Raw genomic sequence first — 13,231 nt, forward strand, 5'->3', positions numbered from 1 at the left:
AGGTTCAGGTCCTCCTCCTTCATGTGAGATCAAAACGAAACATGCTCTGAGTTCTGCTTTTGTCTTTCATTGTTTCTGGAGGCTTGATCCTTTTGTTTGAAGCCTGCGAGCGCCCTGCAGCGCCACATCCATTATCCTCGTTACCCTCCCCTTGCACTTACAATGCTGCTGCTGGGTGTAGCGTCAGGGCGGAGCGGCGCCGGGTCTGTCCTCTTACAGTGGGAGCGGGTGATGAAATCCACCGCAACAGCTCATTGCCGTGACTCAGTCAGGACCTGCGTGATACCGCTCAGGGTCGTTCTGTGCGTCCGTCACAGTAAGAAAATAGAAATCGTTACTCTGTGCTGTTGAAACACGAGGACAAACCGCTGAAACTAATGTTGTGGGTGTATTTGTAGTAAATGTTGGCTGATAAGTGTGGTCAATGCTGTGAAGAGGGAAAATAACGTGAACTTCACCAAAACAAATAAAATCATAAAGCTCCAAATCACAAGTTTCTCTCAGAATCTTTGCCGTTATCCAAAACATACGATCCATTATGTTAAAAAAAATTAAGAAAAGTGGCTCAAGCTATCACAATATTTGGTTATATATACCTGTAAGATGTAAGAAAATGTTTTGCACACCTAATATGTGCAAGTTGTGTTGTTATGAAAGCAATTTTAGTTGAATCCCCAATTCCTTTCACAGACTGCTAACATGTGTTAGCTAGGAAGCTAACATTTTCTAGTTGCTAGCAAACAAGCAACTGGCTCAGATGTTTCAGATGAATATCATTTTTATAAATGTATATCCTGTTCAGAGCCAGATCCAGGATATGTTTGTCATAGCTTAGCACAAAGACTGGCAGCAGGTGGAGACTGCTAGCCTAGCTCCCAAAGAAGGAGAAAAAAAGACCAACTTCTCTCAACGTTTGATTTACACGTTAAAGTTAAGACGCAACTCAAACCTGAAAATACTGAACCTGTTTTTTATTCCGCTGACCGTTTTGTTGATAAGTGATGTTAAAAATGTACTTTGTTATCCTGTTAAAAATGATATTGTTTAATTCACGTTTGTGTCTAACCGATTTTGCAAAGAGAGATAAGTCATTATTATTAATATGGTGTATTTTTAGACCAACAAAAAGCACATTTTCTCTGTATTTCTGAACAGAAGTTTTGACAGAGGCGGAGAAAAGGAAACCTTTGTTCCAGTTTGTCTCTGTGCGTCCTCGTCTTTGTTTAAAACAGCTCTAGATAATTGGAGCACTCTGGGTTTCCTGCTGCTGCTGATGTATTCAGAGAAAGCTGCCTCCTCCCTCGCTCCGAGGACTCGGATAAAAAAAGAAAGAAAGAAAAACGGCTCCACAATGTGATCCTTGTTTCACATTCGTCACTTTAACCGCACGCCACAAACAAAGGCTGCAGATTATTCTGAATTATAATTCTGTCATTGAAATGCACTGGGGAGCTGCTGTGGGGATTTCAGTTTCCCTGTAGAAACTTAAAGACTAATAATCCGATAACTGACTTCTAATTTGAGGGGGTCTGCATCCACTTTGGGTCAGCAGTGTTTGGTGATAAACACTTTGTTTTGAAGCAACAGCTGGAAATAATGGGTTTACATCAGCTATAGTTCAACCAGGCGGCAAACTCAGGTCCTGAAAAGTGAAACCAAAGATGAAGTGTCTTAAAGCTGCATTCTCTCTAATGTCCACCAGGGGGCGACTCCTCTGGTTGTATAGAAGTCTATGAGAAAATGACTCTACTTCTCTCTTGATTTATTACCTCAGTAAACATTGTAAACATGAGTTTATGGTCTCAATCTCTAGTTTCAAGTCTTCTTCAATACAGCATGATGTTCATTTAGTAAATTATGGTCCATTTAGAGTCAAATAGACCAATAAAGCTTTGGGTTCAGTCAACGCGAGGAGGTTACATCTTAGTCACTGGGTGTGTTCTTGACGTCGGATCCTGTTGGTTATGAATCTGTTTTGTGTTTGAATGAAAAGAAGCCTGGCTCCCTTCCTGTTCCCGTCACTTATCTTCATCAAGGCCGTCTCGGCGGCTTTTGTTGTCACAGAGACGTCGGCCTCTGCTGATGCCTCGGATCACTCACAGAGTAAGATGTGGAGGAGGACGATGGAGAACTCCTGCTACCTTCGTGCACTCGGGTCTTGTAACGTTGATTAACAGACACAGAAACTTCAGAACAATACACATTTTTTTTCCCTGTTTCATGGAATTACTTCTGTTGTTTGCAAAAGAAACATTATTTGACATCCTGCTTGGTTCTGTATGAATACCTCTCACATAAAATCTTTTTGAGAAAGAAGTTCTATCCAGTTCACCTTAATTACATTTTACACCTTTCTGATTATTTGAATTTGTGAAATATGGTCAGTCTTTTTCTTGGATCAGTTTGTTCTTGAACTTCTTAGACAAACCTCCCAAATGTGAGTTTTTTTTCCTCCGGCTGCCGGCGTCGTTTCGATTGGCCGCCGCCAACGGACGGGCGAGTGATTTCTTTGTTTGAGTAAAAGGTGAGCTGCTTTCTACAGATGATTAATTCTTTTTTCTGGTATCTTGTTCTCGGGGGAGGAAAAGGTGGAGGGATCCCTCGCCATGAAATATTCATCCACTCCACAGGCTGAATGCAGAGCAGGAGGACAGGAACCACATGATAGAATAGAATGCTGCTCTCCAGAAAAATAAGAGATTTGGAAAAGAGTTGGACGAAAGGACGACCAGGACGAGGCTTGAACGGACCAAAGGAAACCACCACCAACTTCACAGAGACAGGTGAGGCAAGACAGAAAGTACCGACGTCTCATATACGAGAGGGAGAAAGAAAGACATAGTTTGAGGGATGAAGACGTACGGGAGGAATAAGATGGAAGAGGATGAGGAGCGGAGAGAAAGAAGAGAAAGTAAAGCAGATTATCTCCTGCAGGCTTTCACACTTCTTCTAAAGAAGGGAAAATACGCCATCACATCCTTCATTTAATCTGCTGCACACACACACACACACACACACACAAGAGAATTCCACTGAAAACGGTTTGAATGAGGAGTATCTTCTGCCGAGGAAGGAAGAAGAAGAAGAGAAGTCTCTCCTGTGACACGTTGTCTTCATTAAAACATCAAAGGTTCAGTCGGAGTCGAGGAGGAAGCAGATAAACGGCGGCGGTCAGCTGTTCTCTGTTTACCGAAAGACGACTGAAGTTATTATTTCTATATTCATTCATTTCCTGAAACTAACGGAAGAACGATAAGAATAAAAGAACATTTCTGGACATTTTTACTTTTCATTTGTGATTTTCAGAAACCTCATACAAATTCAAAATAAAAGCACAAAATAATAATACAAATATAAAAAATAAAAAGAGTATGAATTACTGAAAAACAAGTCTGACTTTAAAGTGTCAACCTTGAAGATGTTCATGTAAATAAATAGTGGTATGTGGTGTGAAATGCTGAATAAAGTTACTGCTGCAGCTTCACCTTAAAATAATGGAACGGTCTTCTATTACGAAGGAGTCACAAGGAAAGGCAATGTGTTTATCGATGAGCTTGACATTTACGGCTCTCATTCAAAAGGCGTCTACAAAAGGAAACAACGGTGATTATAGTGTTTTTTTTGGCAGCGGATCAATTTGGAATAAGGCAGGGAGTAATAAACAGTCAGGACCGATAAATGAAGAGCTGCTGAACTACTTTCACGCTCACGGTTTGCAGACAAAAGGTCGCTTGCGGAATGAAGTAAGAAGGTAAATTATTGCCTGACTTTTGCATTTAAACAATAGCTGCCGCTGGTATTGTGGGACCTGTTGTGTTACATAAAGTTCTTCCGATATCAGAAATAAACGTCATATAGTCTAGAATGCTGGATCAGGTATCGGCGAGTATAAACGTTTGTATATTATCATTTATCAGCTCATGTACGCTACACAGGACCAAAAGCAACACGTCACTCGCTACCAGATAAGTAAATACCTGATCGCTGCACATGTGCAAACTATTACTACCTACAAATCAACCAGGACTCAAATCTTAAGGATTGTGACTTTTAATATAAAATGAATCAAGTTGAAGCCCTGTGAAGGCCGTGTTCAATCTGCTTTTCTTTTTGAAGGCTTTCACAATTCAACTATTCACAATTTGTCGTCTTTAACACCTCATTAACTGTCATTTCTCAACATGCACTGCGTCACTTTTTAAGCATGAACTCAGCTTTAAGTCTGACAGCATTTTCTCCATTTAACAAAATATATATCCAAAAATACGAGACAAATTACAGGCAACCAAAGAAAATGCACACATTTTCAGTAATTACCCCTTAAATATTCTTACAGTCTTGTTCGGGGGTCGTAAAAATATATTGAATCATTATTTGTACACACAAATAATGAAGATAAATCTATAGAAAACTATTTGTTTTATGCCTTTTACATTTAAAGTTTGGAATAATGTAAGTGCAAATTATTCACATCTTAAAACATGAATGCAGACATCGACAGGTTAAACTGGTTTCCTCAGCTTGTGTCTTCATGATATCTAAATAAATACATTCATCATTAGACGGACTCCGGAGGGCAACAACTAAATATTAAAAACTACAAACTCCCTCATTGTTTGGGGGTCTTAACCTCTTGAACTCCTCACAGAGCTCCTCTTGTGATCATCGTGAACTGTTCAGCCTCAAGACGACAACAAATGACACTCAAGAGACGACTTGAGAAACAAAAGAGCAGCTCTCCGAAACCCTCTGAAAACCAACATCTGCTCACATTGTTTTTGAAGATGAGCGTATAATTAGCAGCTGCGGAGCTGAATTTAGCTTTCGGAGGCAGCGGGATAGGAGTTCAAACAGGAGTCAGCCGCCTGTCGGCCCAGAGGTCCCGCTGAGCGAGCAGGAGGATCCCGGTTCTCCTGGCGGGGAAGCTCTCGGTTCGGCGACAATGTTCAGAATTCTTTTGCTCTCAGAAATCAAACGGTGAGTCCCGCCGTTCCTCCTCCTTCACTGCACACTCTGGTGGCATCTTCAGCTGAACTCAGGTTGACAATTTCCTCTACTTCTTTTACTTTCTTTTAACTTGTATTTTGCTTTGTTAGCATTTCCACAGCGGATTACCGGAACATCTCAAAAATGGGCAACAAAATTATGAGCGAAATTTCAACAAATATACAATGCAACTTAGAAATAATATGTCAATAAATAAGACTAAAAACTAAATGTTTCTCAATACTTCCTGTCTGTGACTCTCCACTCAAAACCCGTTGGTTTCTACTCGCACCACACAAAACTTACTTTTTTAAGAAAAGGCTTTATGATTTCCTCAAGCAACTGCTCGCTTTGGTTTTTTTAACGAACATTTTCTGCAGAAAAAAACAGTAAATAATAACGCCCCAATGTTTAATTAAGTAGTATGTCAGTGTTGTAGCTGCTCTATTTGGAGATACTGTTAACTACTTTATAGACAGTTGGCTATAGAGCGCCGGGCATTGAAGCAAATTTTAGAAAGTAGCCCGGTCACGGGATGCCATGGGGCCCAACAACACTGTTCCCATAGACATACAATGGGAAAGAAGACATCTGTAATTGAGCGGATAGTTCAACTTCCCAGTACGAACACTTGAATAGACCTTGTTTAAATTAATTAGGTCCTAAAAGTTTTAAAATGTATTAATTGCAGAATCCAGAGTTATTTTCCTTCCTCTGTTTATGTGAATGAGAAACTATGGGCCCCATATGATACGGATGATTTGGGTATTTTCAACTGAAGTCTGACTTTTTTTTGCTTCATGCGCCACTGAGCACCTTTCGTAGGAATGAACGGGGCGCCGCCTCGAACGCCGTGTCCAGTTCTCTTCATACATCTATCGTCGAGCATTTTCAAAGGGTCACCAGATAAATCTGAGGGGTCGTGAGTTGAGTAACGGGAGAGGAAATAAGTAAAAACAATCCTCTGCGAAACAAATTAGTTTTCAGTTTTTGGACATTTTCTTTAATCTTTTACCTCTTTTGGCCTCAAACTGTTCAGAGGAGAAATGTCTCTTTGAAACAGTGAACAATTTAGACATCTGAGATGTGACAAGGAGCCCAAACTAGAAACAGATCTTTGGAAGGAATCAAAAAAAGGCTGGAAAACTCCTGATTTCTACTTCCCTCCGCTAAGGACGTTCTCAGGTCGGATTGATGGTTTGTTTGTCTGTTTATTAACAGGATTACAGAACAACGACTGGCCAGATTTTCATGAAACTTGGTGGAAGGGTACACCATGGCCCAAGAAAGAACCCATTCAATCCGGCAGCAGATCCGAATGACGAGGCGGATACAAGCTTTATTTATCACCTCTGGAAACAGCCTTGGCGGAGGTCTCCGAGATCTCAGAGTGCCCTTCTAGTTTAACAATAGGTTGTATTTTATAAACGTATCATGTGTGTTTTTAATGTAAAAAAGGTAGTTTTGATGTAAATTGTAGAAAGCCTGAAGAAATGTTCAAAGAAAGTTGTCCCATAATGAAAACTTCTTATCCGAGACGTCCGTCATCGTCTTATTCTTGAACACGTGACAAAATAAACTGAAAGCTAATTCATCTTTTTTATGTTTGTGTCATATTGTAGCAGGTGTGGGGACATTTTCCTTCTGTATCATATAAACCCAATGAACGCTGGTCCTGCAGAGCTACTCTGGAGCATTGTAGGAATAATAACCCAAATAATGATGAAGATAATTAACAAATAGCAATGGTCCAACAGACCGTAACTCAGCACAGAGTGCAAAGTCATTTATCAAATCCATCCCGCTCTCTCTGTGTCAATCTTCTTTCCAACAACTTGTTCACCTCACAGACTTTTCTCTACCTCTTGATGAGAAAACCTGTGAGATGAGTCGACACAGCGTGATCCAGCCGCAGACAGAAAAAGACATCAGTCAGAGTGGGTTTTTTTTTAGCTGACAGCGGGTCCCTGAACGTGTCCCGGAGCCATTTTTCTTTCCCCACCACCAGCAGTTCCTGGTGTTCTCTTCAAAAATGTTTTCTGACTTTACAAAGTGAAAAGGTGAAAACTAAAATTTCCAGAGACGGAACAAGAGAATCAACTTCTAGAATCCAAACTGATGCTCCGACCGGTTTGAGCTTAGAGCTCTAAACGGAGTCGACGGTGAAGACATATGATTATCTTTCTTATTTATAACCTCCATCTTGAGGCGATTACTATTGACTGTTTATAAGAAGTGGACGCAGTCGGCGTGACGTCAACCATTGGTTTGTGGACTGATGTTTTGAAGCCTCGAGTTCGGCTTTGGTTCGTTTTGGTCATTGCCATCTTGGATTACGGCCGTCACTATCTTGATTTTTGCAACAATTGAACAGAAGTGACCATATTTAGACTGTGGAGGAGTGACATAGAGACACTTGAGACGGCGTATACGGCTCTGGTGGCGACCTGTCAATCACTGTGTAGCCCCGCCCTAAAGCATCCCCTGCTTTATGGTCTGTTTGACTCTAAATGGACCATCATTTACTAAATGAACATCATGCTGTATTGAAGAAGACTTGAAACTAGAGATTGAGACCATAAACTCATGTTTACTGAGGTAGTAAATCATTCTCATAGACTTCTATACAAGCAGACTTCTTTTTGCAACCAGTAGACAGACTGACAGTTTAGGACACATCTGCATTGGCTTCACTTTTCAGAACCGGAGGTTGCAGTCTGTCAATTTTACTCTCAATGGACCATCATTTACTAAATGAACATCATGCTGTATTGAAGAAGACTTGAAACATATACACATATATAGAAATAGATCAACGGATTTAGCGACAAACGTCAAAGTGAAAGCAGTTTTCTGTCCACAGCACATATAAGAAGTGGGTTCTCACCCATGAGGGTCACTCCCGTGGGCCTGCTTTGCCCCATATACTGTAAATGGAGGCAGAAAATGGTCCCAGGAGTGCCAACATGGACATGGACATGGTTTCCAGTGTCATCTTTCTCCGTTCCCTGCCCCTAAAACCAGGTGAAAGTATCAGTACCACCTGAGGGTAGAGGAGGTCGAGGCTTTCTGGAGTTCAGGACAAAAAAAATAAAAAATAAAAACCCCTTCAGCAGCTGACGGCAGAGAGTTCAAAGACTTCAAAGGCAAATGGACAAGAAAAGATATTTAATCTGTGTTTAATAGGATTACAGAACCGAGGAAATGATTACTTAAAGACATTTTGATGGTGCTACTGAAGTGTGATCGGGGGACGACTGAGACGGGGAAGTTCCAGGAAAAAAAAATAAAAATCTTTTTGCAGTGATATTATGTAAATGGTCCTTTAATCTGTGACAGATTCTGCCTGCCAATGAGGTCACTGACTATTCATCTGCCAGCTGGCCCGGCACAGAGCGGCTCGGCTCGGCCTGGTGGAGACAGCCACCTACAAGTCGGCCCACCTGGGTTCATCACAGAGACAAAACCAAGAGGACGAAACGAGGCTGCAGCTCTGAGACTTTTTTTTTTTTTCCTAGAGTTTTTGGTCCAGGTGTCGCTGATTGATTACGAACCGGGAGGATCAGCTGATCTCCATCTGGAGCGATGAAAAGAGGTGAGCGGTGACTAAACGTCGTCATGGATGAAGAAGAGTTTAGAAAAGGCTGCGTTTAGATGGAAACGGCTGTTATTAACGTCGCTCCGTCTCCATTGCTACGGTCGTTTCGGCAAATCAGATACAACTGTGTGAATAAATGTTACCTGAGTTCTGAGTAAATGCTTTTAGTGGCATCGCTTTTGCTTTCACAGGTTGACCAGCAACTGATGAGACATCTCGTCCTAATATGTAAAATGAGTTAAGTGTCACCACATAAGCACTCTACCCCTTTCATCCTCCTTTCCTCCTCATTAAGTCTTCCTCTTTTCCCCCTCTACCTCTCCCTTTCCTCCTCTACCTCTTATTTCCTTCTCTACCTCCCCCTTTCCTCCTCTACATGTTGTTCTCTACCTCATCTTTTCCCTTCTCTACCTCCCTCTTTCCTTCTCTAGCTCATCTATACCTCCTTCTTTACTTCTTTATCTCCTCCACTACCTCTTGTTTTCCTCCTCTACCTCCCCCTTTCCTTCTCTAGCTCCACCTCCTCCTTTCTTCTATGTTCTCCTCCACCTCCTCTTTTCCATTCACTACCTCCCTCGTTCCTTCTCTATCTTGGTTTGTTAAATCAGTGGAATGTCCCTTTAAAGCCAAGAGTGTTTCATCACACACACACACACACACACACACACACACACACACACACACACACACACAAGTTGGAGGTGGAACAAACTCCCAGCTTGTGACATCACAGATGGTCAGGAGGCTCGCTCCGCCTGTCGGCTCCGCCCTCTGCAGGTCAACGCACTAACACACACCTGATGTCGACTCCACTCCTCTCGGGGGGGATCTGCAGCTGTTGTCATGGAGACGGGCTGCGCAGTGATCCTGTGTCGTGATGCAGCCGTTATTATCTGTGGGACGTCAGCAACATCTGTCTCAGCAGCTGGATGACGTCATCCGTGGACGCATGAAGTTAGCTTACAGATGTGTTTCCTCCTTTCACCCGATATCCGCTCCTTTTCTCCTCTTCTAGCTCCTTCCTTCCTTCTCCTTCAATATCTCCTCCTCTATATGCTGTCCTTTCCTCTCTCTACTGCCTCCTTTCCTTCATCACCTCCCTATTTTCCTCTCCATCGCCTCCTTTCAAACGCTGTACCTCCTCCTTTTATGCTTCAATCTTTCCCTCCTCTACCTCCTTCTTTCGTTCTCTACCAATGTGTTTCCTTCACCACCTCCTCCATTTCCTCCATCCTCTCCATACCTCCTTCTTTACTTCACTACCTCCTCCTTTTCGTCTTGACATGGCGTGTTCAGCTGGATGCAATCTGCGACCTCACCACTAGATGTCACTAAATCCTACACACTGCTCCTTTAAACGAAACTTTTATCAGCAAAATCTTTGCAAGTATCAAAAGTAGAAGTGCTCACTATCCTGGAACCCCTCATGGGTCCACCGCTGTTCCTTCCCCGTGTGATACAAGAAGTCAACGTTGATTTATTTGTCGCGTAACTTGCGTGCTTCAGTAACAGCACATCTGTATTTATTTTAACCTAAACGACAATCTTTTCCTAAAACTAGTTTTGTTTCCTGTGAAGACGGAAGTTTATTTTGAAAAGCCTGCATGCATGTTCAAAATGAAAAAAATCTTTTTGTGCGATATCAAACAAACCGCTGAGTAAACATTGGATGACTCGTTTCTCTTCTGAGCAGAGAGTTTTAGTTTGCACTAATATAGAGCAGTTAAAAGAAATGTAATCAATGCATGCAGCAGAACAAAAGATCTCATTTCTTTTTAAGTCCACTACTTTTTCCTTGTTCGTACATTACCCACAATGCAACTCGACAGATATATACAGATGTATATGCAGTAGAACTCCCCAACACCTGTTACCAGACTTAGATGTGAAAAATGAAAGTAGAGTTCCCCTTTAAGGGAACAAAGCTGCCTTTGAACAGCTGTGATTAAAAACAGCTAGGAGGCTAATTATTACCGTGACACGATGAGGCTTTTCACACCAGGAGCTTAAACACGTGTTGTTTATTTTTAATGAGTCGTCTTCTGTCGAGTGAGAAGATAATTTAATAAAGACAACTGGATATTGAAGAAATGAGCGCTTTCCCACAATCTACCCATTACAAGCTAATCAGATCCAATCAATGTAAGATGATTTCCTCCTGCAGGAGGCTTCATCCCATCACGCCTCATTCCTGTTGATACAAATACATGTTCGGGGCTGCTAATGAAGCCGTGTGTGTGTGTGTGTGTGTGTGTGTGTGTGTGTGTGACAGAGAAAAAAGCTCGTTGATCCCACAGAGGAGCCACAGCTGCTCTCCGCACAGCGTCTCGTTATTAATCTGAAGCTTTTTAAAAAACGCATCGATTGCAGCCATTCGTCATGATTACGGCTGCTGCTGCCATTTACACTCGGATCACAGCAGCGTTGCAGGTAAATGTGTCGCGGCGAGGAACCAGAGAGCGTGGTGGGCAGGGAGCAAATCTAATTTGACAGAACATTCGTAACATAAAAAAGTAACTGCAGAGAAACTGGTGTTTTTCTGTCACAGTGAACTGAAAGTTTGGAAAAAGGAAACACGAGGCTCATTGGAGCGTAGACATGAAGGAAAATACATTTACTGAAGCAGCGCTCCAGACATCTCAACCATCTCAACAACTGTAAATTCATACATTTCTTAAGTTGGTGCGTCATAAAAGGGCTCATGTGGTTTTCTACAAAGCCCCGCAAAAAAGTCGCAATGGGATTTCTTTTTCCATTGGACCATCCAACCCTCCTTCCCATCCAACATAAGGAGACTTTCTCGCTCTTTTTCCGACCATCGATGGGTTCAGACGAGGCCCTGACCGAGCGCTGGTTAAGAGGGATGGATTCTCCAACTCCATTTGAACCCCAAAACCCGCTGCTATTTAAACAGCTGTCACAACTACACTGTTCATCAAAGCCAGAAGATGTAAAAAACATGATTATCATCAGATTTCCGTCTTTCTGACGGTCCTTGAACACATCATGTGCGACGAACGCTTCGGTCAGAAAAAACAGCCAAAACAAACTTGCTTTTTTATGATTTACGGCATTATAATTGTGTGATTTTTGAGTTCTCTCTGCTTCTAGTCATGATTGTTCTGTTTCTGTAGAGGTGCAGGACGTTTATATTGGAGTGAAAATCAAGGCCAAAAACACCCTAAACTGCTTGGAATACGCCATTGTTAGACTACGGAGTCTTGATTCGTAAAGATCAACGGAGCATTTGTTTTATGCCCCTCCGACTGCTATATTATGAGCTTCCACTCGTTCTTCAAAGAGTAAATTAGGTTTTGGCCAAACAAAAAACACGGGCAATGAACCGCATTCTCCTGCATGAAATCTCAGATGAGAACGGACTGGCTTTTGATTTCGAAGTTCAAAAGTTGAAGGCTCATTTCGATCTATTTTGGCTTTTGAATCGAAACTGTAACACCCCTCGTGTTCACCGAATTAAAGTGATCTCAGTTTGTAAAAGACAACATCTCCAAAATCAAAGTTTCCCGTCAGACGAACCACAAACTTTTGCTTTTGCTCTCTGCTAAAAGCATCTTCATACAATTGGTCTACGAGAAGAGTTCACACACGCACACACACACACACACACACTGCTGATCTCCAACATGCATGTTACAGCTGATGAATCTCAAACACACCCTTTACAATCCAATTAATGTCAGAGCTCCTGGGTGCGATAACGTTTTAATCAGCGAGAGCAGAGTCTGATTACCTCACAGTGACCCGCCGAGGAGACCTCTGCTGTAATTACATCACGAGTCAATTACATGACCTCCCGTCCGCTCATCAACGCACGGCGAGTTAGAAACCCGCAGTGGCTGTTCATGCCGCATGTCCTCCATCACTCACGGGGGCGTTTAATTAATCTAAGCGAAACAAACTCTTTCTAATTTCACCGCTCAAGGTTTTGTTCTTTTCTTTTTCCCTACCCGACTCTCTGGAGATCTGGACGAAGGCCTCGACGCCGCTCTCGCCGTAGTTCCCCTCGGAGGCGAGCGTCGACACGTAGTTCCAGCCCATCGCTGTGACGATGTCCAGCATGGCCTGGGCCTGGTAGGAGTCCGGAGGAACCACGCGGGAGAAGAAGTCGTAGCGGGTGTTGTCGCTGAGCTCCGGGGCCGTCGAGGCGTAGCTGATCTGAGGGATCTGCGGAGAGACGAGCGAAAGGTCAACCGTTAGCTTCAGAAGGCGGGAAACAGCAGCCATGCTAGGCGTACGTTAAGACATTTTAAAATCAGTTTGATGCAAGGAACTTTTCAACAGCATCTGAACACATTATACCCATCAGACCGTATCAAAATAACAAAAACACAGTGAATTATTACTGAGGAAACAGCAGTCTCAATAAATGAGTCGCTTCTCTTCACCTTTTCTTTTAATCTGTCAAGCTGCAGCCAATGAAACTAAAATCTTCTTGCAGGTGTTTCACTATAAAAGGCCGGCCAAGAAAAGGAGGGCCAGATGTACAAGTGTTGCGATAAAAGGCTATTAATGAGAACCATGATGTAATAATACACATCTGATAATGTTGTGTACATAACCTAGCGCTTCTCTTTATATCATTTCCGTTTCTCTCCGTTCTCGCGTCGTCTCCCTCCAATCGATACT

The 13,231-nt window shown here is 42.4% G+C and overlaps 2 protein-coding genes across 2 annotated transcripts in view; one reads left to right on the forward strand and one right to left on the reverse strand.

Moving 5' to 3' along the window:
- LOC306698478 (E3 ubiquitin-protein ligase TRIM21-like) overlaps positions 1 to 13,231 on the forward strand; it is a 281,779-nt gene that overhangs the window by 152,925 nt on the left and 115,623 nt on the right. The window lies entirely within an intron of this gene.
- Positions 1 to 13,231, reverse strand: part of LOC306698472 (metabotropic glutamate receptor 8-like) — a gene marked incomplete at its 3' end in the record, with an annotated part of 98,747 nt that overhangs the window by 57,863 nt on the left and 27,653 nt on the right. The window contains exon 2 of the mRNA XM_079162778.1: positions 12,553 to 12,802. Within this exon, the coding sequence (XP_079018904.1) occupies positions 12,553 to 12,802 (250 nt within the window). The remainder of the gene's footprint in view (positions 1 to 12,552; positions 12,803 to 13,231) is intronic.

This window comes from Pholis gunnellus, assembly GCF_910591455.1.
Source record: "Pholis gunnellus genome assembly, chromosome: 7".
NCBI classification, from domain to species: Eukaryota; Metazoa; Chordata; class Actinopteri; order Perciformes; family Pholidae; genus Pholis; species Pholis gunnellus.